Genomic DNA, 26,083 nt, shown 5'->3' on the forward strand with positions numbered 1-26,083 from the left:
AGGACTCCACGGAAGAAGCCACTGCTGTCCAAAGTAAACATTGCTGCACGTTTAAAGTTTGCAAAAGTGGATTTCCACAGAGCTACTGGCAAAATATTCTGTGGACAGATGAAAATACAGTTGAGCTGTTTGGAAGGAACACACAACACTATGTGTGGAGAAAAAAAGGCACAGCACACCTAGATCAAAACCTCATCCCCACTGTAAAGTATGGTGGAGGAAGCATCATTGTTTGTGGACAACGACCCAAAACACAGAAGTAAATCAACAACAGAATGGCTTTAACAGAAGAAAATACACCTTCTGGAGTGGCCCAGTCAGTCCTGACCTCAACCCGATTGAGAAGCTGTGGCATGACTGCAAGAGAGCAGTTCACATCACATCCCAAGAATATTGCTGAGCTGAAACAGTTTTGTAAAGAGGAATGGTCCAAAATTCCTCCTGAGCGTTGTGCAGGTCTGATCCGCAACTGCAGAAAACGTTTGGTTGAGGTTATTGCTGCCAAAAGAGGGTCAACCAGTTATTAAATCCAAGGGTTCACATACTTTTTCCACCCTGCACTGTGAGTGTTTACACGGTGTGTTCAATGAAGACATGAAAACGTATAATTGCTTATGTGTTATTTGTTTAAGCAGACTGTGTTTCGTCTATTGTTGTGACCTAGATGAAGATCAGATCAAATTGTATGACCAATTTTTACAGAAATCCAGGTATTTCCAAAGGGTTCACATACTTTTTCTTGCCACTGTAAACCCAGACCCATTGTAGGCATTTATTGGTCCTGGTACTGACCCAACCCTCTGATCCACTCCTGGTAACATCAGCTAGCATGACAGATCCAGAACCCCCAACACTGATGTTTGCAACAGAGCTGTAAGATCATAATCCTTCTTCTCTCTCTCCCCTCAACAGAAATGGTATTGCTGTTATTGTCACAGCAGCAGGGTGCACTGCTGAGAGCCTGTAGCTCACAGGCTGACTGGCTGGCTGGCTGGCTGACTGGAGTGGATGGGTAGTACAAGAGTGCACAAGACAACCTACTACGTGGATGTGCATGTTTAGAATAGGGCCTGAGATTATGTAAATTAATGCATTTTACAGAAATTATATTCAGAGGCATTGGGTAATCATTTCACAGGATATAATGTTAATTCCTATGGAGTTGACATTTAGATAGGCCCGTGCTAGGTGTGATTTATGGAGTGCGCTGTTGCAGTGTTGTATACGTGTGTACCCAAATCCAACAGGCAACAGGGAACTCGTTTATCATAACACAGGGTTGGGTGGTGGCATTTTAACAGCACACACACACACACACACACACACACACACACACACACACACAGACATGTTACATCATAATAAGCCCTCATGCTCTTGAAGTGCTCTCTGGTTGATCTTTTGATGACTGTGTACAGTGTCATCACACCACAAATCACTCTGCCTACTTTCAATATTTGTGCTTTACCTGTTTATACAACACCTGCAGACTCACAGAGGACAGGCACACACACAAGTATGAGTGCATACAGTCACACAAAAGGAATAGGTCTTCTATACTATACAAGAGAGAAACATTAATATTGACTACAGTTAAATAATGAGAGAGAGAAGCCACATGGAAAACATTGATCATAGGAAGCATGTAAAGGACAACAGAATGTCAATCAGCCTGAGTTTATTAATAGTCTATCAGTGAGTTTCAATTAAAAAGAGGAGCAGTACTAGTATGGGATTCAATTTCCTAATAGAATAAGATTGTATCTAGATATGCAAATGTACAACCTCACAGCCAGGGTTGGGGAGTAACTGATAACATGTAATCTGATTAAACAAAATTATATTTTCAGTTACGTTGCCAGCAAAAAAGATTGTAATCAGATTACAGATACTTTTTGAAAAAAATAGAGGATTACTTCTAAATTCTGAAAGGATGTTAGTGAAAAAATACATTATGACACCTTTCTGTTCTCTCAATGACATTCAATTCAGCACTGAAAAATGGCACAAGTTTGTTCCACCTGAGCGAGCGTGACCACAAGTCAGAGACCCCTATGAAGACACACCAAATGCGTTTGATAGATCCTTTTTGTCTTCTTCAAATGCCTCTTAAAGGGAAAGTAATCTAAAAGTAATCTTAAAGTAATCAGATTCAGTTACTGAGTTTGGGTAATCCAAAAGTAATGTTACCGATTGCAATTTTGGACTGTAATGGATTACATTTAGAAAGTAACCTACCCAACCCTGCTCACAGCAGTGTGCACGCAAAACCCCATACAAGCTTGCACAAATACCTGCGCACACGTGCTGGACAGTAAACACACGCATGCTGAGGAACACTTGACAGTTGTAATAACAGACACAACCACAATACAACCAAATGACCTGGTCACTGTGGAGGGGAGTCGCATAGCCACTTCCTCCTGATCGATTTAAAGGACAACTGCACTTTGATTTGGCCTCACTTTGGTAAAATTAAGAAATGCTAGGTGCCATGACTGAATTGTCTTGTGTGTGTGTGTTCGCAGGTTGGAAGAGTTAGACAAATAATTTAGTCAATTAGCTTCAGTCGGTGTGCAATCGTGGCAAAATTGGTTTGACTTTGGATAGTCTATCTCCGGGGCTAGTTAGGGACCGTTGATAAATTACACAATGAAATTGAGACATTTTTATGTTGCAAACCTTGCAGTTTTGTCATGAAATGCTATCCAAATTTGTATAAGAATTTCTACAATTTAAAGTTTGTTTGAGGTTTTAAGTCATTGAAATTTTGAGCTATTGGAATGTAATATATTGTCGCATGTACATTGTGTAATTTACCAATGGTCCATTTCTAGCCCCATAGTGATATCCAAAGTCAACCCAAATTTGTTTTTTAGGGGGGCAGTTGCTCTTTAAGGTAGACATACAGACACACGCTTCAAATTAATGCAACAAAACAAAATGGTGTAAGTAAAAAAATAAATAAAGGCCTTATTGGTATGGGCATGATTAAGCCATTGTTTTCTATATTTTTGTTGTTGTTACTGTGGGACCATAGTATATAATTAATAATAGCTGTTACTTTGTAATGTGTCACACAATTGGCCATCCATAGTGCTTTGATTACACCAGCCCAATCAATTCCACTGATGCTGTTATTGATAACAAGACACTCCTCAACAAGAGCTCTGGTGATGATGTCACAGAGGGGGAGGGGGGGGGGAAGCACCGCCTTTGGTTGTGAATGAGGTATAACTGATGTAACACCTTAATGAGCATAACATATTTTACTACTATTTTAATTGACTGGAATAGTCATCGTTAGAAACATCCCATTGGCAGATAAACTGCATCAACGAATCACCTCCGGATTAGAACCCACTCCGGTGACATGACGCACACATGCAGCCTAAATGACCATGAAGTCTTACCAACTCAGAATGCTCTGTGCTCTGGGCCCCCCACTGAGAAGCTCTGGTTAGGAGTGCATATTGACAGTCCATCAGATCCAGTGTTACCACACAAACACTCACTGAACCAAAGGTTGCTGTGTGATGCCCAGCCAGAGGAAGGGCACGTAACTCAGGAGAGTGAGATGGGGTGAGGGTTTTCACCCTTCCACCCCAACAGAGGCTCTCTATCCCATCTGCTGGATTCATTTCGATTGGACCTAAAATAGGTGACCGGCGGTTGTTGCTCTTTGGTGTACTTTGATACCCTTGGTCCCCTGAGTTTATCTATCAATCCATAGGATCAGAGGTGGATTGACATTGGGATTAGTATGGAGAGGGCTCGTGTTGTGTGTTTAGTCCATAGACGGATGGGGCGGGCCGACTCACTGTGAGTGAATCAACTGGAGCCTCTCAGTCTGAACGATGACCCTAATCTGTGTCCATTATGAACATTCCCCCACACCAGTCCCTCCCAGAGCATTACATGGGGGAATACGGAGGTTAATCACTCGCTGCCATGTGCTGTTGATCCAGTACTGTTGGCCACCACAATGACTTTTGTGACACAGGAGTTGCATTACATGTTTCCCTATTAAAATCGTATATTTCATTTGGGAAAATCTTAGAGCATGGATGAACACATCTAATGTTGAAACGACTGTCAAGAAACACAAATCTTATCTGCATGAAGTTTCCCTAAAACAGATGTTGAGTGGTCATAGCCTACACGTGTACCAAGCCAGTGGACGTGCTGGGGTCTTGTCTAGTTGGTCTGAGTGTTAAGTGTGAATGAGGCCATGGGGTAGGGCGACCAGACGTCCCCAATTTCTTGGGACAGTCCCCGATTTTAGTGAGCTGTCCCCAACCAGAGCTGTCCCCAGAAATGTCCCCGATTGGCCCTCAGAAAGAAAAAAGCAACTCTGGAGTTAAATTGAGTCTGATATTTCAATAATCCAACACTGTATCCAATCAGATTTGCATGTCTGTCCCTGTACCAAACTTGTTTGCTCCCGTGGCTTCGCCATAGCCCTTTTATGAGAATGTTCAGCCAAACATTTGATCAGTGGTACATTTTAACCACTGAACCAAACTTGAAAACTACTAGATAGTCTAGGATGGGTAATCCATCTCTGTGTTAAAATTACTACAAGTATTTGAAAGGACTATAGTGAAAAATGTATTAAATATAGTTCCATGACATTGTTTTTATAATTTTTTCGCACCGCTAGCTACAACAAAATATGTACCCGGTTTTCATATCCAAAATTTGGTCACCTTACCATGGGCATGTTTCTGTGCTCTTTCTCTCTCTCTCGCTCTCTCTCTGTGTGTCTGAGTCAGGTCCAGGGCACACTAGGTGTCAGCTATGGGAGCCGCTCTCACATTAAAACCCCCCCAGGGCAGAAATCAGGATCCTGGACCCACTCCTCCATTTACACATGTGCAAGCTAGCGCCTATGCAAACGACCCAACCACACAGAGACATTCCTCCATTAAAACAGTGACCTTTCAGAGGTGATCTGTGAGGGAGGCTGTGGAAAGTCGCTGTGCTGTCGGTCGTCATGGAAACAACCCTGCGGTAGTATGCAACCGGTCAGTGTGACCGTGCTGCTTGTTAAATCATGTTAGCTGTGCTTCAGGGTAAATGACTCCTATGGGCCTCTGCTAGTTTAGTATACTAACTGTACTGCAGTCTACAAAGTTAGAGTTGATAGCTGTCATTAAAACATAATTGAAGTGATTTGTGTATCAAACCCCTTTAGCAAACACTGGCCTTGAGTGTGTTTGTATACATGCGTGGATGTGTTTAATGCTGTGGGATAATGAGGGTCTCATTAACTATGCCCACCCCATTGTCCCTGGGGCCCCAAAACTAACCACTGCTAGATTGTATCTTCAGTAATACACACACACACACACACACAGCTGTGAAACATCCTCCACTCTCCCCAAACTCCCTTTTGTCGTTCCTGTGACAGTGTGTTTGTGTGGTATAGTAACTACACACACCTCGCCCACAAACACACAAGTTAGCTCGTACACATGGGTACTTACATTAAATCACACACACACACACACACACACACACACACACACACACACACACACACACACACACACACACACACACACACACACACACACACACACACACACACACACACACACACACACACACACACCTCACAGACAACAGTCCCTTCATGGAGCCCCTCCCAGAGTAGAGTACAGTCAGCACCATTTAACCTGCACCTCTCTTTAGATGTGAATGTTACTGTGAAATTTACTGCAAACTATCTGAACCAGATGACCCCAGCCTCTGCTCTCCGGATGGGGGCACCAGCCAGACACGATGCCCCATGGAGGGTGGGGGGGGGCAAGCCAGCCAGCTGCCCCCACAGGAGGCTCTGGCCAAAGGCAAAGGCCAGGGTCAGCCTGCCTGCAGCTGCAGGCTGAGAGAAATAATCTATCACAACATCTGATGTAAGTGGAGATTGAGCAACAGTTCCTCTGAAGAAAGAGAGCCATCAACAGAAAAAGACATAAAAACGTTGACTAACAGACTAGAGGGTTTTAACACTTCTCTAAGAGAGAGAGAGGGTTTCAGAGCTGAAGCAGAGAAGGCCGTTGGACAGGGAGAGGAGAGGGTCATGGGTTCACATCCCAAGATGTTTGAGTGCTGCAGTCGTGCCCTTGTGTCAGAGACTGTACAGTGTAAGTGATTCAATCAGGCTAAAGCATGGAGACGGTGCCCTGCCAAACTATTAGCTGATGTGAGATAGAGCTCTGTAACAGGGACAGCAGCTCAGGGAGCTGACACCAGACAGGTGAAAGTGAGAGAAAACAGGTCGTGCCTTTTTCTCTGCACTCCTTCATCGTATAGCGTTCTTGTCTTCCTCTCACTCTCTCTCTCACTCTCACTCTCACTCTCACTCTCACTCTCTCTGCATCTTTTGAGGCTGAGCCACTGGCCTGGATCTCACACAGCACCAACCAACTCCTACTTTGACCCACTTTCTCCTGGACTAAAATATAACACACCGTCGACAGGCTGCAGGGCCAAGGAGAAGAACCAGAATTGTCCCGTTCCATCTTTTATGACTACAGGCAAACGGCAGAAAAGAACCAGGCAGGGAAACAGGGAAACAGACTCTACAAACTGAGCAGTGAATAGAAGAAGTGAAGTGAGAAGGGCCAGCAGTCCAAAAGAAAAATCTGTCAGACCAAGACAAATATTAGTCACTTGTATAATCATTAACTATAGTTCTGTGACTACAACGATACCACAAACCATGGTTGACTTTTATACGGTTTAACTGGCCAGAGTGATAACATTCAGCGACAACGGGACACGTAGTTAAATCGGCCGAAGAAAAAAGTATGAGAAACAGCCGAGAAGGAGACATGACAACACTTTATTCTCAACCATGTGGCAGAAGAAGACAGAGAGGATCAGGCCACAGATCAAGATACAAAGAAAAAGACAGAGAGGATCAGGCCACAGATCAAGATACAAAGAAAAAGACAGAGAGGATCAGGCCACAGATCAAGATACAAAGAAAAAGACAGAGAGGATCAGGCCACAGATCAAGATACAAAGAAAAAGACAGAGAGGATCAGGCCACAGATCAAGATACAAAGAAAAAGACAGAGAGGATCAGGCCACAGATCAAGATACAAAGAAAAAGACAGAGAGGATCAGGCCACAGATCAAGATACAAAGAAAAAGACAGAGAGGATCAGGCCACAGATCAAGATACAAAGAAAAAAACAGAGAGGATCAGGCCACAGATCAAGATACAAAGAAAAAGAGAAGTCACACCGCAGTTAAGACTGACGGTCCAACATGGCGCGGTTTGTCACAGTCTGGTAAACCACAAGTTCCAACCCTGACAATGACCATGATCAACTATAAGTTATGTCCCTAAGCTTGGCTGTGAGGTCGAACATCTGTAGCACACGTGCGTAACACGAGAAACTGACGATGCATACAAGAAAACACACTAGACACACAGGTCAGACGCACGGACACACGGAACACGATGAACACACACACTCACACGAGTAGGTTGACTGAGGACAAGCTAAACACATACTGACTGTACACACAGACACTGTTCTACCCAGGTCAAACCAATTCTCTCACTTACCATCTCTACTTGCCGGGGGTCCAGTTGGGTGGGTGCCGAGGACTGCACAGCAAAGTGGATCTTCCTGCTCTCCTTGCACTCGTCCCCAACCTCATCCGACGCAGAGGGATCCATGGCTGTGTCTGTGTCCCAGGGGGGTCTCTCTCACCGGGCACCAAGCTCTGCTCCACTAGGCTCCCTGGAGGAAGGTCCCAACACAACACACTGTACAGCAGTCCTGCTTCTGCTGGGTCTACCTCTCACTCTCTCTATATATACACACACACCTCTCTCCCACTGTCTCCCTTCAAAAGTTATCTTTGTTTATATTTGTCGCTCTCCTCTTTCACTCACGGTCAGCTATTTCTCCTATCCTTTATCTCCCCTGTTCCCTCCCTTCTTCCTCTCTGCCTGTTTCTGTCTGACACTTACTCTTGTTTGACGTTCTAGGTGGTGTGTGTTTATCTCTCTCTCCTCCCTCTCTTTCCCTCGCTCACAACCTGTGCAACAAGAGTAATTGAGACACGTCCTTACAGCTGGCAGAGAGAGAGAGAGATAGAGAGAGAGAGATAGAGAGAGGGGGTGGGACAGAGGCAGGGAGGGGGCGGAGGAAGCTAGAGTGAGGGAGGGAAGAGAGAGGGGGAGGGATGGACCGGAGGGAGGGGAGTTGTGTTTTTGTATATATTTAAGCTGACGTTGATTTGTAATCAGAAAAAAAAGATAATCTCATCCCATCAGCTGAGCCTCTTTTGGCCTCTGTTTGTGAATGAGAGATTTGTGCTCTCAGAGGGAGAGAGGGGGAGGAGAAAGAGAGAGAGCAGGGGGGGGCAAACAGGGAGAAATAGAGACAACGGGATATAGAGAGTGGAAAGGAAGAAAGAAAGGATGAAAAAGAGAGGTGACCGAGCAAAACAAGGAATAAATAATGACAGATGCAGAGGAATCAGCATCAGGCATGGAGGCAGAGAGGCATGTGCTATGATTGGCTGGCTAATTGAGTGAACAGTGGTGCTGTGAATATCTGATGGTGACTCGTGGCATGCTGGGTACTCATCTAATGAATTTCCATAAAGAACAAAGATCTTAGGATGCAGGAAGAAGGTAACAGTCTCATTCCTGTTCTGTTCCACAGAGAGTTGCGAATCAGGCGCCGAGATGGTTCAACAGCGAAGGTGCATAACGATGGGAGGAATTCTGATGTTACGTCATTCTTTTCACCACTGGTCCACAGAGTTCACCGTGCCGGTAAATTGTTTTTTCAAATGGCCACTGTCTTGGGATCATGTATACTGCGCAAAAGCCGGTGTAGAAAAAAGAAAAAAGAAAAAAAAAAACGAACTGAGCAAACAAGGCATTCGTGGTAAGTACATGGGGGCTGCCATCTTTATGCACCTTCGCCACCAAAACAACATCTCGGACACATCAGCATGCAGCACGGGGAGAACACACGACTTAGAAACAGAACAAATAGTGGAAATATGAACCGCAGAGCAACATGCCTTTACTGTATACACGGTACTGTACATATTCCATTCATTACACAAGGCAGACCGTAAAGTTCTGGCGGTTACAGGCAAGTCTAGAGTTAGAGTGGTGAGTGGGCTGGAACATAATGTTCATTAGAGGACTTAGTGTCTGGGGAAGCAGGAACAACAAGACGAGGCTGACGCTTGGTAAAAGGTCGCAATCACAGCATGGCAACAAAAACAGCTGTTCCAATGCCCAAGAGGAGAAAGAGAAATAGACACACACATAGAGAGAGAGATAAAGAGAGAGAGAGAGAGAGAGATAAAGAGAGAGAGAGAGAGAGAGAGAGATAAAGAGAGAGAGAGAGAGAAAGAGAGAGAGAGAGAGATAAAGAGAGAGAGAGAGATAAAGAGAGAGATAAAGAGAGAGAGAGAGAGATAGAGAGAGAGATAAAGAGAGAGAGAGAGAGAGAGAGAGATAAAGAGAGAGAGATAAAGAGAGAGAGAGAGAGAGAGAGAGAGAGAGAAAGAGAGAGAGAGAGAGATAAAGAGAGAGAGAGAGATAAAGAGAGAGAGATAAAGAGAGAGAGAGAGAGAGAGAGATAAAGAGAGAGAGAGATAAAGAGAGAGAGAGAGATAAAGAGAGAGAGAGAGAGAGAGAGAGAGATAAAGAGAGAGATAAAGAGAGATAAAGAGAGAGAGAGAGAGAGAGAGAGAGAGAGAGAGAGAGAGAGAGAGGGGAAAACACGATAAAGGAGGGAGAGGGGAAAGTCCCAGTCAGGCCCAGGGTTATTTGTAGGACCATGCTGCAATTTCACTCGTAAGGCAGGAGGGGTTTTGGAAAGTGGAGAGTCAAGCTGGGTGGATTTGGCCCCTGGTCAGGGAAGGACTTTGGTTGTATTGGGTTGGGAGTGGGATGAGGGAGACAGCACGGTGGTTGGTGGAGGAAGATTGCAACTAGGTGACAGGGGGGGCCAGTCAGAGGAGGAACGCTGCCAGCCGTGTTATTCACTTTGCCTTGCTTACATGTGGGAGGACAGATGGGGAGTTCCTCAGTGGGCTTTAGAGCAGCGATTCTCAACTGGTGGGTCAAGGGAGGTTTTGAACAGGTCACAGATGTCTGAGTAAAATCTAAATATATATACTATATATATACTGAATAAAAATATAAAAACGCAACATGCAATAATTTCAACGATTTTAACTGCATTACAGTTCATGTAAGGAAATCAGTCAATTGACATAAGTAAATTAGGCCCTAATCTATGGATTTCACATGACTGGGAATACAGATATGCATCTGTTGGTCACAGATACCGTCAAAGAAAGGTAGGGGCGTGGATCAGAAACCGGTCAGTATGTGGTGTGACCACCATTTGCCTCATGCAGCTCGATACATCTCCTTTGCATAGAGTTTATCAGGCTGTTGATTGTGGCCTGTGGAAGGTTGTCCCTCTTCTCGTCGATGGCTGAAGTTTAGTAGTTGCTGCCTCTTGGATCCCCCTACGGGCCTTGGCCCAGGGGCTTCAGCCCCGGTAAGCCCCTGCATTACTCCTGCCCTGAGTTTGTTAACGTTCTTCATTAAGAATATCAGAAAACGTGTATTATTGGCCATGAACGAGGTGGGAATGTTGTTCCCATGTCATATAATTGCTACATTTACTTTCAATATGGCATTACAAATAGTTTTCCAGACTGTATTTTGGCGATTATTTTTCTCCCCAGAGTTATTACAGCCCCTCCAGAGGCAAGTTCAGCCATGCTCAGCTCAGCTCTGCTCTGGCTCAATGAGCTCAGACTAAGAAGAGTGGAGGTTTGAGAGCTGGTCCCATATAATGGCGTAATAGTCAACTATAGAACCTCTGTGGCTGGTCCTGTTAACAGAGAAGATCATACGATGTAAAGAAACGTAGATACCTGCGTACATGGAGGTGGCAAGGCTATGGAAAGGTAATGGAGCATTGAAACTATAATCCACAGCCCCACTCAGTCCGGTCCAAATCCTGCCCCGCCCTAATTCCTCATGAGCGCCAGCCAAGTGTTCTGTCGGTAATAAGCTGAAGCACCTGGGGTTTGGACGTCAACAGCAAAGTAAAAATGTGAAATCATTCATTTCTAAGGATCACAGAGAGGCTTTGTCCCAGGACGGCAGGTGTTCTCATAATTCATAACAGGTCACACAGAAAGAGAGTGTTTATCAGTCCTCACTTAAACTCATCCCTCTGCTCTCCACCTACATTACCTACATTGCTGACGCATCACAGCTGGCAAATACTAACTACGTGTTCACATCATACAATGATTCTGGTCATGTGGTCATTATAGGGTTTGGGAAGGTAGCACTGGACAGGTGAGGCAGCTAGTTCAAATCCACCTGTGTATCTCCTGCCTTGCTCCTGGACTGAGGATGAGACAGACCATTGTTTAGGCACTATCTACTGGCCTGTCTGTCAGTACAGGGATGGCACTGTGGAAACCAGATGAATATGCATACGGTCATGCGTGCAAGTAGAAACACACACACACACCATAATGGTATGTGATGTGGTGACAATTGAGTACAAGCACCACTATGAGATCACAGACAGACAGACGGACGGACGGACGGAGAAGGGGAGAGCTAGAGAGAGGGAGTGAGAGAGAAGGGGAGAGCTAGAGAGAGGGAGTGAGAGGGGAGAGCTAGAGAGAGGGAGTGAGAGGGGAGAGCTAGAGAAGGGGAGAGAGAAAGAAGGGGAGAGAGAAAGAAGGGGAGAGGAAGAGTGTGAGAGGGAGAGAGAGAACTAGAGAGAGTGAGACGGAGAGAGAGAGTGAGACGGAGAGAGAGAGTGAGACGGAGAGAGAGAGAGACGGAGAGAGAGAGAGAGAGAGAGACGGAGAGAGAGAGAGACGGAGAGAGAGAGAGAGACGGAGAGAGAGAGTGAGACAGAGAGAGAGAGAGAGCGAGAGAGTGTGAGACAGGGAGAGAGAGAGAGCGAGAGAGAATGAGACAGAGAGAGTGAGAGAGAGTGAGACAGGGAGAGAGAGCGAGAGAGAGTGAGACAGGGAGAGAGAGAGAGCGAGAGAGTGAGACAGGGAGAGAGAGAGAGAGCGAGAGAGAGAGACAGGGAGAGAGAGAGAGAGCGAGAGACAGGGAGAGAGAGAGAGAGCGATAGAGAGTGAGAAAAGGAGAGAGAGAGAGTGAGAGAAGGAGTGAGAGAGAAAGATCTCATATCTTAGGGAATTAGACCAAAGTTCTCAATTGGTACAAAATATATAGAGTACTGCACACACTACAACGACTTAGGTTTAAAAATAAGCTCAACTGGACACCTTAATTAGGCAGTGAATGAACTGAGAGAGAAAGCAATTCAAATTGAAATACCTATTAAAATTTGGCTAAAACTAATTGAATGTGTCATTGAACCAATTGCACTTTATGGCAGCGAGATGTGGCTTCCACTTGCAAAACAAGATTTCACCAAATGGAACAAACACCCCATTTAAACCCTGCATGCAGAGTTCTGTAAGATTCTCCTATATGTCCAGAGGAAAACTACAAACAATGCATGCAGGGCAGAATTAGGCCAATATCCACTAATAATAAAAAGTCAAAAAAGAGCAATTAAGTTTTGGAAACATCTAAAATACAGTGACCACCTCTCATATCATTACCAAGCCCTGCAATACCAAGAGCTGAGCAAAGAAAAGAGTCCCCTCATCCCGCTGGTCCTGGGGCTGAGTTCACAAACCTGTTCTACTAGCACACTGAAGCCTCAGGACCAGAACATCAAATCAATCAGAATAAAACAAATTACAACACAATCAAAACAAAACTACATTGCTTATTGGGAAACACAAACACAAGCACCAAGCAAAATGCAGTGCTATCTGGCCCTAAATCGACAATACACCGTGGCTAACTATTTGACCATGGTTACTGATCAAAACCTTAGAAAAAGTACAGGCTCAGTGAGCACAGCCTTGCCATTGAGAAGGATAGACACAGGAAAACCTGGCTCCATGTAGAGGAAAGGCTGTGCAACCACTGCACAACAGCAGAACCTGAGACAGAGCTGCATTTCCTGACAAAATGTCCAAAATATATAAATATAAAACTACTAGAGTGTAATTTCCCCAAATTTGAAACAATTATTTCAAGGTTCCAAAGACATCTCTGATGAGAATAGGCTACCCGTCCTGTTGGGGGAGGACACAGAGAGCTGTGGGTTGGCAGCACACTAGATTGCTGCCTGCCATAAGATGAGGGAGAGTGTCGGACAGACAAATCAACCTGCACATGTTCTCTACTGTATGCTAATTGTTATTTTTGGTTATTTTGACCCTTGGTTAATGTTGTTACTGTTGTCCCATTGACACCTTTGATTCTTATTATTTTCATATTGTAAATATCCAAAGTAAGCTTTGGTTATATGTACATTGTTACGTCATGCCAATAAAACAAATTGAATTTTTTTAAATTGAGCGAGAGAAAGTGAGAGAGAGATAAAGCGAGAGTGAGAGAGAGAGAGAGACAAACCCGATTTATACATCACAATATACATCACAGCAGCGAGATTTGTGACCTGCAACCAGTGAAGAACAAACACCTTTGTAAATACAACCCATATTTATGTTTATTTATTTTCCCTTTTGTACTTTAACCATTTCCTCATCATTACAACACTGTATATATACATAATATGACATTTGTAATGTCTTTATTCTTTTGGAACGTCTCTGAGTGTAATGTTTACTGTTCTTTTTTTCACTTTTGTATATTATCTACTTCACTTGCTTTGGCAATGTTAACATGTTTCCCATGCCAATAAAGCCCCTTGAATTGAATTGAATTGAGAGAGAGGGAGAGCGAGAGAAAGTGAGAGAGACAGAGATAGCTAGAGAGATCGAGACAGGGAGAGACAAAGCGAGAGAGAGAGACAGAGCGAGAGAGTGCGAGAGAGAGACAGAGAGAGAGAGAGAGAGAGAGAGAGGCAGAGCGAGAGAGAGAGTGAGAGAGAGGCAGAGCGAGAGACAGAGAGAGAGAGAGGCAGAGCGAGAGAGAGAGAGGCAGAGCGAGAGGGAGAGAGAGAGAGAGAGGCAGAGCGAGAGGGAGAGAGAGAGAGAGAGAGGCAGAGCGAGAGAGAGAGAGAGAGAGAGAGGCAGAGCGAGAGAGCGAGAGCGAGAGCGAGAGAGAGAAAGAGATTATTGTACCATAAGGACTATTATGATGACAAAGCCAGACACTGAACATACTGAGAAAGTGAGCGCTCTGGCTCTGGCCTGGACCAATATCCATCTGGAATGTGTTAGGACAACATGCACAACCGAATGATGGGATAATCCCTGGGAGACGGAGAAAGAGGGAGAGCGAGAGGAACAGAATAGGGGAAAAGGGAGAATCACAAAGCACATGTTGACATGGACCAGGTCCACTGTGAGAGGTGGATTACAGACGAGGCAGGGGGAAGAAGTGATGAAAAGATCCACGGCAGGAACACTTTGTGTCCAAAGTCCACCATCTACTGGTACAAAAGGAGATGCAGCAATGAAACAAACAGAAACCATGCCAGGATGCAGTGTCACTTAATATCCTACAGATGTCGCTTTTGCCTCATATTTGATCATTTGAATAAACCCCCGACACTGACATCTAGACATGGTACTGTAGCAGGCGATGGACATTATGACAGAGGAGAGGAGGTGGCTGTGACTAAGGCAGTGATTTATTTAGCGCTCTCTCTCTCTCGCTCTTTTTCTCTCTCCCTCTCTCTCTGTCTACGTACCTCTCTCTCCCTCTCCTTCTCACTTTCTCTCTCTCTCCTCTTTTTCTCTCTCCCATTCTCTCTCTTTATATCTCTCTTTTTCTCCCTCCCTCCCTCCCTCCCTCCCTCTACACCCCCAAGCCCCTCACACATATCATCAATAATCTATGGGCCCTTGTTTCCACTGCCACAATTAATCCTCTATCGTTACTATAATTAAAAGGCAGAAATCCCATAAGATGGTTCAGCTTGGCCGGACATGGTCTGGCACGGGAACTGATGAAGAATCCCTGAGCCACGCACACCCTGTAGCCACACACCCAGACACCCAGTCAGTCAGTCAGTCAGTCAGGCAGTCAGGCAGTCAGGCAGTCCAGACAGACAGACAGACAGACAGACAGACAGACAGACAGACAGACAGACACATAAGCAAAGCACAACGTAATGTGAGTACCTTTCGCCACCTCCATACAGACACACATGGACCCACACACAGACAAATGCGGCTAGTATCCACGGCAGCCAGAGCCAGGCAGCACAGAGAGAGAGAGAGAGGTGGAGCTGTCTGATGCTGCAATTAGGACCACACTGTCTTGGTGAGCGGAGAGCGCACAGGGATGAATATTTCAGACTGGAGATCTCTATGGGCACCTATGATGTGTCCTGGCAGACCTACAAACACACAAACACAGAGAGAGCTGCCAGGGCTGCCAGGTTTGTTGTATGCCTCTCAACTAGGCTACATGACCATTAGCGTCAAAACTGATACATGAGCTGAACCACAAACTCCGTATTCATAAACTCGCTCTTTTCTCTTCACTTCCTCAGTCTTTTAATGATTTTTAGGAAGCTCCAGTGCACACACACTCTTATGGGCACACAGAAACACACACACACACGCGCACACACACACACACACACACAGATGAGCAGTAGCAGCACTCCCCCTGGTGTGTGTTCATTGTGGATGCTGGCTGCACACAGACCTCCTCCTGCCCCTTCATCCTCGGCCCCATCTCCACTTGATTTATTGCTCTCTAATACCACTGCACTAATTAGTCAAGTAATTAATTAATAGGCATTTGCATTTGTGCATATGCAATTAGGAGGCTGGAGAGAGGAGAGTGCAGATGGGGTCTGGGAGTCTGGCGGGGGAGGAAGGGTGTGTGGGTGTGTGTGTGTGTGTGTGTGTGTGTGTGTGTGTGTGTGTGTGTGTGTGTGTGTGTGTGTGCGTGCGTGGAAGTTGCAGTGTAGGAGTTGCATCACAGACAGAAAAGTGAAATACGTGTAATCTGGTCAGAATCGTGGTCGTGTGGGACGCTGGGAGGTGACAGGTACAGGGGTGTGGCGAAAAGACTTTGACACCCCTGTGGTAGATAATCTGACAAACCAATACAATGCAGCCAATGAGAGTCACAGTGTTGAAGTACATGTGAGTGTTGCACCTAAAGAACTACAACTAAAGGACTACACCTAAAGGACCACACCTTTATAGAGAAAACACCCATTGAAGTGTCTCTAAATTATAGTATATATATTGGGTGGTCGTCAACAGACAATGATAACACCCAGGTGGTTCATAAGCTCGCACCACTGCATTTAACCATGGAAAGGTGACTGGGAATATGGCCGAATACAAACAGTGTAGTTATTCCCTCTGTAAGGCAATCAAACAAGGGAAATGTCAGTACAGAGACAAAGTGGAGTTGCAATTCAACGGCTCAGACACGAGATGCATGTGGCAGGGTCAACAGACAATCACGGACTACAAAAGGAAAACCAACCACGTCGTGGACACCGACGTCTTGCTTCCAGACAAACTAAACACCTTCTTTGCCCGCTTTGAGGACACTGACGCGGCCCGCTACCAAGGACTGTGGGCTCTCCTTCTCCGTGGCCAACGTGAGTAAAACATTTAAACGTGTTAACCCTCGCAAGGCAGCCGGCCCAGGCGGAATCCCTAGCTGCGTTCTCAGAGCATGCGCAGATCAGCTGGCTGGTGTGTTTACGCACATATTCAATCTCTCCCTATCCCAGTCTGCTGTCCCCCAGTTCAAGATGGCCACCATTGTTCCTGTACCCAGGAAGGCAAAGGTAACTGGACTAAAGGACTATCGCCCTGTAGTACTCACTTCTATCATCATGAAGTGCTTTGAGATACAAGTCAAGGATCATATCACCAACACCCTACCTGTCACCCTGGACCAACATCAATTTTCTTACCGCCCCAATAGGTCCACAGACGATGCAATCGCCATCACACTGCACACTGCCCTATCCTATCTGGACAAGAGGAATACCTATGTAAGAATGCTGTTCATAGCTCAGCATTCAAGACCAGAGTACCCTCCAAGCTCATCATTAAGCTTGAGGCTCTGGGTCTCAACCACACCCTCTGCAATTGGGTCCTGGACTTCCTAATGGGCCACCCCCAGGTGGTGAAGGTAGGAAACAACATCTCCACTTCGCTGATCCACAACACTGTGGCCCCACAAGGGTGTGTGCTCAGCCCCCTCCTGTAATCCCTGTTCACCCATGGCTGCGTGGCCATGCACGCCTCCAACTCAATCATCAAGTTTGTAGACAACACAACAGTAATAGGCTTGATCACCAACAACGACGAGACAGCCTACAGGGAGCAGGTGGTGTCAGGAAAACAATCTCTCACTCAACATCAACAAAGCAAAAGGAGAAGATCGTGGACTTCAGGAAACAGCAGAGGGAGCACCCCCCTATCCTCATCGATGAGACAGCAGTGGAGAAGGTGGAAACTTTTAAGTTCCTCAGAGTACACATCATGGACAAACTGACATGGTCCACCTACACAGACAGTGTGGTGAAGAAGGCGCAACAGCGCCTCTTCAACCTCAAGAGGCTGAAGAAATTTGGCTTGTCACCTAAAACCCTCACAAACTTTTACAGATGCACAATTAAGAGCATCCTGTCGGGCTGTATCACTGCCTGATACGGCAACAGCACCACCCACAACCACAAGGCTCTCTCCAGAGGGTGGTGTGGTCTGCATAACGCATCACTGGGGACAAACTACCTGCCCTCCAGGACACCTATGCACCCTATGTTACAGGAAGGCCAAAAAGACCATCAAGTACGACAACCACCTGAGCCACTGCCTGTTCACCCGGCTACCATCCAGAAGGCGAGGTCAGTACAGGTGCATCAAAACTGGGACAGAGAGACTGAAAAAAAGCTAATATCTCAAGACCATCAGACTGTTAAAGAGAGGCTGCTGCCTACATACAGACTTGAAATCATTGGCCACTTTAATAAATCGATCACTAGTCACTTTAATAATGCCACTTTAATAATATTTACATATCTTGCATTACTCATCTCATATGTATATACTGTATTTTATACCATCTATTGCATATTGCCTATGCCACTCTGTCATTGCTCATCCAAATATTTATATGTATATATTCTTATTCCATTCATTTACTTAGATTTGTGTGCATTAGGTAGTTGTTGTGGAATTGTTAGATTACATTTTAGATATTGCTGCACTGTCGGAACTACAAGCACAAGCATTTCACTACACTCGCAATAACATCTGCTAACCATGTGTATGTGACCAATAAAATTTGATTTGATTTGATCTGACAAAATCCATACACACGAACACATTATTTTGCATAAACTCTTCCCAGTATTCTAATACCAGTTTACAACCGCCATGTTTGTTGTCTCCTTTAGCCTGTCATTGGCTAAAACGATGCTGTTGACATTTGCCATTTCTTTTGGCAAGGTGATTTGAAGGACGATTGGGACTTGTTGAAATGCACGGGTAAGGCAACCCGTGCCCAGCGCCCTCCATTCCCGCCTCACTAGTGCTGCTGAGGTAGGGCACCGATTTGGCTGGCAGCAGGGCGTGATGACGTGATGCCTTCCATCCCCCACCTTTGGAGTGGTGCCAGGATGCCATCCTCTCTCTCAGCCCGTCAGGGACTGGATGGGACACATTATCGAACGTGCAGAATCATGACCTCCGTAGCCACAGCTGTTGCCACACTACTGCTGACCCCACAGGTGACCCTCCCCTGGTGGGTGTCTAACTGGGATCTCTGGGCAGTTGGAGGAGAACCTGGTCCAAGGACATGAACCCATGGTGCTATTTTCTTGCTTCAAAATGTCCCTTTTCCCACCTCTCAATGGTGTGTCATTGCTGTGCCAATGGACAGACACATGCATGCCAACTGATGGTCACAGAGCTCGTTTTCCAGATTAAATTCACTAATGCCTGCCTAATGGTGAGATATTGGAGTTGGAACTTGGAATAGAGATAACTCAGAGATACCAATGACACAAGAAGTGGGGAAGAGAAAAGCAGGAATTCGCAGGCTTGAACCTCTCTTATTTATAATGCCATTGATTTGGTTAGTGTGCCAACGCTCCTCCCACTCTGGGCAACCGCACAGATGCCAGCTCCAACCAACCCCTGGCCCCCTCCCTCACCGATCCCCGCCCTTATCCTGTCCCTGGTGGGGTCGCACACCTGGGCCCCATCGTTGTTGCTGTGCAGGAGGACTGGAGCTCGCTCGCCCCCCAGGCCACCCTCAGCGTCTCACTCTGAAAACACCAGCGCTCAAACAACCTCGTCATCCCTCCTACCCTTGCTCACGTCTAATCTCCGATCTCGTCTCACGAGCACCTATAAATAACAAACAATCAATAGGGTCTCAATAGCCTATATTTATCTGTCTGTCTGTCTTTATTGAAGATGAGTGTCATTGATCATTCTGCCCGTAGAGTCTGCGCGCAATGCTGTTTGTTTGGATTATTTTCCCCCCTGAATAGATCACTATAATGCCATTCAATTAGGTAAATAAATAGATGAACAATATCGCCTTCTGTTCCTAGGTCTGCAAATGCACCCCAACCCCCTCTCCTTGAGCACCGTTGTTTTATGCATGCTATCGTTTAACTTAACCCTTAGGTTAAATGTACAAAAATAAAAAATAAAGGCAAATACACTAATAATATCCGTTGTCTACAACAAACATTTTTGTTCGCCCACTTTTCTGTTTCCTCTCTTTCACTCGTATTGCCTCCGTCTCAGTTTCTCTCTTTTTCTGGCTGTGTGAGCGCGAGCGCAGTGACAGATGGCGGGGCCCTCTTCCCTCGGGAAGACAATCTCTCCGAATGCGGGCGCATGTCAATCACCGGCTCTCATGTGATGGTTCTTGCCAGTGACGTGCCAACCATATGGCCTGGCATCATAGCTGGTATGTAACCCTGCCTGGTAGCGATGCCACAGTCTCAGAGCGCGCGCGCGGATAGCACACTGAAAGCACCCTGCCGCACCTATAGGAGCGTTTGCTCGCGGTCCCAGAAGATGGTCTGAACTCACGCGCTTTCCACCCCTTCAAGAGCTCCCGCTGAGGTAAGTTGGAGTGTAAACAAATCGACGAGTGACCTTCCCAATATGGAAAGTAATTAATTTAATAAATAGAGATGAATAATGCAAGGTTAATTCGTGACCGTTTTTTTGGTGGATGTTTGTGCCTCCTGTAAACGTCTGTTTTGAGTTCACTCAGCTATATGCCATTTTTGAACATTTGGATTATGGTGTAGCTCTGGTTCTTCGTTTGGCACGATGTTATGCTCCATTCGTCCTTCAACTTTTAACAGCGCGGACCTCCATTCTGTGTGTTAATTATAGGCTAGGAGTGCAATATTAGTATTCCATGCTTATTTTGTTCAGAAAACAGCAATACACAAAGACAAGCTCTAGTTTACCGTCTATCTCTGCGGACAATCGAAAAAAATGCAACAATCTTCCTCCTGAATTTAATTCATTTCTATAGTCAGACAGTATAAGGCATTCATTTGATTAGTGAAAAATACAAAATAAAACCTGTTTCCATGGACCCATGGAAACAGAGAGATGAAGAGAAAGAGAGATACATAGGTAGAGAGAGGGGAGGTAGAATTATTCTTCACCGTCAGCTAATTATTTCTGCATCTCATGGCTTAGAGAGAAGATTTATCGACGATTTTATCTGAGTGTTCATCTTGGAGAAAAGGAAAGGGTGGGTGGGGCGTTATTGAAAGTGAATGTACAGTAGGCTAATACGGACATTATTTATTTGTGTAGTTTTATCATCCATAATTATTCTATCAACAGCACACCCTTTTACATTCCAAATACATCGATATCTCCCCTAAATCACGCAAGCACGGGCCATGCAAGAGGAGATTATTGTTGCAACTTCAAGAAAATACTAATCTGTTTTCTGAAATGCATTTTTGATATATATTTAACGACTGCTAAAAGGATACAAGCAATTTCCATCTGTAATTGCAAACCTTTCCAACTAAAAGTGGTTTGGAATCGCTCAGTCGTGCATACTGAATTATGTGTGAAATATTTTTCTGGTAAGGTAGTCTACATGGTCTGTTAATTAAACGTTTTTTTTTTTTTTTTTTTTTTTTTTTTAAATGAGCAAATCTCCTGAGCCTGAAATTTCCAAACGAGATTTTGCCTCTGGCACACCCTCTAGATAATTAGCACCGTATTCCTCCTGGTTGACTTTGGGTCCACACAACATCACGTAGCCCAACCACAGTTCTCCAGCCTACCAGAGATACAAGAGATTTACAGTGATTTAGGGTGACAATTATGTTACTGGTTTGAGATGGTTTAAACTGTCCATCTATCATATCTTCGCACTGGCTATTTACATTCAAAATAATAATTGATAATTGGTGATAATTGATGCCATTTTCAAAAAGGCCTGGCTCAATCAACTTCGCATTTTTGGATTATAACATTTGGATGATATTCTAATTGGCGTTTGGGTAAGATATTTACACATTAAATCGTTATTGAGTGTCATAATAACAATGTACATTATTATTAATATTATTATTATTAGAATAATTTATTGGCAATCAAAATGGATCTTTGTGGATAATATTAACCCTTGTTATCCTATAGGGCTCTCTGGTAGGATATAAGGATAAGGTTGAGCGTGATAAGACAACAGCGGCTCTGCAGGTGTGGTAGAAGTCATCTCAATGTCACATTTTACAAAAAAATACGATAGCCTATTAATTCAAATAATTTCCGATATCCACACACAATATTTTGTCATCTTCTGACACGATGATCAACACCGAGGTAGAGACACTGTACATATCCTCTTGCCATGCTTTTTGTGGAGGTGGGTAGTGCGGTGGAATAGTGCTGGAATGTAGCCAGAAGTATGTGGGCGTCGGGGGGGGGGGGGGGGGGGGGGGGAGTGAAAGTAGGGGCACGTTGCTTCACAGCGCGCCACACGGGTCTGTAATGTGGCCTCTGCTGTTGAGACCCGCTGCGCGAGGGCAAGGGGAGCACATGGACGACAGCAGGGAATTAAATAGGGGAACGGTTGGGCGATAGATCCGGGTGTTCACTGAAATGTTTCCTATGGCATGCTGTTTTAGTTCCTCCCAACACGTATCATTTCAGTCTTATTAGGCTATTCATGTCCTCTGCCTTTATCATGTAGATATTAATCCGCATTTGAGTATTATCTCATTGTTGTTGAATGCATTTCATTACGTTCTTCTTCTTACCTTTAGCCCTTTTCTGATTTGAAATGCCCTCACACAACATCCTTTATCTCTTTCAGTGCCGCAATGTTGACTAGGCTGTTCAGTGACCCGTCGCTGCTTCCCGACATGCAGAAGTATTCGGCCTGGGCAGAGGACAGCGAGAGCGAGGACTCGAAGACCAAGGAGGATGAGGATCACTGCCGCGTGGGCGATGACGACATGGATGTCCCGGACCTGAGAAGCAGCCGGGCACATTCTGAGATCGGCGGTGAAGACGAGGACGACGACGAGGCGGATGAGGACGAAGGAGAAGACGGTGCAGAGGGGGACGGGCCCAAAAAACGGGGCCCTAAGAAGCGTAAAATGACACCTGCCCGTATCGAGCGCTCCAAGTTGCGTCGTCAGAAGGCAAACTCACGGGAGAGGACGCGCATGCACGATCTGAACTCTGCGCTCGACAATCTGCGCAAAGTCGTACCCTGTTACTCCAAAACGCAAAAGCTCTCCAAAATCGAGACTCTCCGTTTGGCCAAGAACTATATCTGGGCCCTCTCTGAGATCCTGCGCTCCGGGAAGAAGCCTGATATTGTGTCCTACGTGCAGACGCTGTGTAAAGGATTGTCCCAACCCACGACCAACCTGGTTGCGGGTTGTCTGCAGCTCAACTCCCGAAACTTCCTAACGGAGCAGTGTCCGGAGGGAGGACGCTATCCCAGCTCCAACTCCTTCTCCATGCATCCTTACCCCTACCAGTGCTCCCGCCTCTCCAGCCCTCAGTATCAGTCTGGTTCCAACTCGCATCCCTTACGGACACAAGGGTACTGCTCAGCCTACGATTCACTGTACGGTGGCAGTGGATCTCCAGAATACAACAGCCCAGAGTATGAGGGGCCCATCTCCCCTCCCGTGTGCATCAATGGCAACTTTTCTCTGAAGCACCAGGGCACTACGTCCCCCGAGGTAGCCGAGAAAGGCTACCATTACTCTATGCATTACTCCGGCCTGGCCGGCTCTCGCCCCACTGCTGGCCACATATACGGTTCTTCAGGTGTGCGGAGCAGCATCCACTCTGAAAACGTATCGCCTTACCACGACATGCACCTGCACCACGAAAGAGCCCCCGTCCCCGTATACGATGAACTCAATGCGTTTTTCCACAACTGAAACGGCAGTAATATTGCCATGCGTGGGAGTCTTCTTGCAATCAACAATCAATTAGTTGCCCACCTTTGGCAAGGAGCGTGCACGGTCACCCCCCAGCCCCTACCCTAATACTTAGTCTCAAAGGACTATGACACCAGACACTGATCATTGCGGAAACAGCGTTTTATTTATTGTTTTTCTATGTCCTTTTATATAATTGTATTTATTTTGTTTCTATTCTGTGACGATGGGATGCTGTGAAAATGTTGCATTTGAAATGGAATGTGTACAGATTTGACGGTGATTGGCGTATGGGTTATTATTGAAATTGCTAGATGAACATAGTTAAAATGCAACCGCATAGTCACGTTTATAACATTGTAACAACCGATGATGCTGTAACTAATTTGGAAATAATAGCCTAATATGAAAATAGAGGATTCAATTAAGAAGCAAGCAGTGCACTTAAAAGCAAGCATGTCGCAGAGATAGGAAGATATATATTTTTTAAATGTCGGCAATTGGCAACAGCTATGTCTGATCATTAAACACATTTCACATCTATGCAAGAACTAGCCTACGCCAAACGAGTATACAAGGACCAACTATAGGCTATATCTAAAATAGTGTACATTAAATCATTCATTTAAATCTTCTCAACAATATACTTTCATTGCTTCTCAGCCCCTATTCTGATTACCATAACACACACGGTGGGGAATTGCTTGACGTCTATTTTTGTTATTGAGGGACATGGATTCAAGTCACCATAATGACACAGAGAATACAATTTTCGATCCCTAGAATACCACCAATGGATAAGGAAAAGCAAAGGAAAATGAAACACTACTTGGCAGAGTAGGCCTATAAGGCTAAAGCCAACATTTGAAATGAACGATTCTAAAGAAGCAGATATGGGCTCATGCTACCGGTTCCGGATGGTCAAGTCCTTCTAATGTAAACGATTCGATAGTGTTTACGTTCATTAGATGAGGCTACCTTTGATGGATTTGCAAGTTTGCACTAGATTTTAGATTGCATTTTAATGCAATCGAAAATGGTTTAATGTAAGCCAATAGCCTTTGCCTTTATACATCTACTGGCCTTTATACATCTACAATCCTGTCAGTGACTGGACGGAAAATGGGACAGGCCGATATTAAATATGCTAAACACAATATTTCATGTCATGCCACAGGAACAAATATGGCAAGTCAAGTAACTTTCTAAATCAATCGAGCACATTGACTTGTTGAATAGGACTATTTCTAAAAGTGTAAGGGCCAGGATTTAGCACTCAATTTCGAAATAGTCGAAGTTATATCAGAAGGTCGATATATTGCACTGAAATAACATGATTATTACTATTATTGTTATTATTATTTACAAACTGTTTTATTTCATGCATCCTTTTGCCTATAATAACTCATCAATGCAAATATTTCCACTAAGGGTCCCCAGAGTCGTCAACATGTGTTGCATTTTTCATTGAAAGTGAAAGTTGAAACTTTGTATTTAAACAATGTGTGTGTGGTAAAATAAAATGATAATACATGAACTTGCGCTACATCATTTCATTTTAAACCTATATCCAAGTTCTGTAAACGTTATCTTTTCTCGTTGAATTTGATCCATTACATAGTGTAAAACAAGTATATTCTGGCTAGCAGGTTAAATTATCAGCATAATAATCAACTACGTAAGGACTGTATTATATTATTCCTATGATTATTCTCATCATTGGAAATGCTCTATGAAAAGATGACGCAGTGTGGCCTGGAAAATAATGGGTTTACTATTTAACATCCCCATATCGCTCATGCTTTCGGTAAGTGCGTTGACCGATTACAAGAAGTAGCGTCACTTGACATGTGACTCTAACAGGTTCGGCTGGCTATATCCAATGGTTTAATATGGCAGACATATCAATAAGTTGCTGTAAATCCCATTCTTCAATTAAGCCCACAAAAAGAGTTGCAGAATGTTTTCGAAACCATTTTCGAAAGACTTCCACTGTGGGAGATGCTAGCATTCCTAATGATTAGGCATGGAGGAAAGAACGGGCATTATAGGATCTAATCAACAGGCCAACACCATCTTTCCCGAACACAACGAACATATTACAAAGACAAATGTGTCAACGAAGAAGCCCTGCAATGGACTCTAATGAGTTGAACAGCAGGATCTGGACAGATTGGGAAACGGCCTCCGGATCTGCAGGCGAGCCAAAATCCCTAACAGTTACCAAAGGGCCTGTCTGAAGCTTTCGGGGATTTCTAGGATGGTCAAATGATATGGGAACCGTTATAAGCCTAACAAATTCCCTTAAAGGGAGGGACTGCTATGACAACTAACTTCTAGATCAGGGGTGTGCAACTTTGATGTGGGTGGGGTCACAAAACATAGGAACTCATCATGAGGGGCCGCAGTGGCTCGCGGGTCTGCATACCCACATCCATACCCATATGCAGTCAGAGCCGGTTCAAGTCTTTTGGGGACCCTCCCACCTTGCGAGCAACACATTTTAGCACCCGACTTTACAGCGAAGAGAAAAACTTTACGTTTTACAGTTCATTTCCTGAAATTGTACACATTTTGCCAGGGGGGGGTAG

General features: G+C 44.8%; 2 protein-coding genes across 4 annotated transcripts in view; one reads left to right on the plus strand and one right to left on the minus strand.

Annotated features, from left to right (window-relative positions):
* The window catches only part of LOC110538167 (protein phosphatase 1 regulatory subunit 1B), a 34,739-nt gene extending 26,624 nt beyond the window's left edge, over positions 1-8,115 (minus strand). Inside the window, exon 1 of the mRNA XM_021624804.2 lies at positions 7,586-8,115. Within this exon, the coding sequence (XP_021480479.2) occupies positions 7,586-7,699 (114 nt within the window). The 5' untranslated portion in view covers positions 7,700-8,115. The remainder of the gene's footprint in view (positions 1-7,585) is intronic.
* An 11,865-nt stretch (positions 8,116-19,980) lies between these two features.
* Positions 19,981-25,029, plus strand: LOC110486238 (neurogenic differentiation factor 2-like). 3 transcript variants are annotated; one of them, XM_021557684.2, is made up of 2 exons: positions 19,981-20,172; positions 22,406-25,029. In XM_021557684.2, exon 2 carries the CDS (start codon positions 22,413-22,415, stop codon positions 23,490-23,492), a length of 1,080 nt encoding a protein of 359 aa, XP_021413359.2. In that variant the 5' UTR covers positions 19,981-20,172; positions 22,406-22,412; the 3' UTR covers positions 23,493-25,029. The 3 variants fall into 3 exon arrangements, with proteins under 3 accessions (XP_021413359.2, XP_021413360.2, XP_036794124.1); XM_021557685.2 differs by lacking the exon at positions 19,981-20,172 and adding an exon at positions 20,255-21,590; XM_036938229.1 differs by lacking the exon at positions 19,981-20,172 and adding an exon at positions 21,623-21,789.
* Positions 25,030-26,083: the final 1,054 nt, after the last annotated feature.

Source organism: Oncorhynchus mykiss, chromosome 12 (genome assembly GCF_013265735.2).
Source record: "Oncorhynchus mykiss isolate Arlee chromosome 12, USDA_OmykA_1.1, whole genome shotgun sequence".
NCBI lineage: Eukaryota > Metazoa > Chordata > Actinopteri > Salmoniformes > Salmonidae > Oncorhynchus > Oncorhynchus mykiss.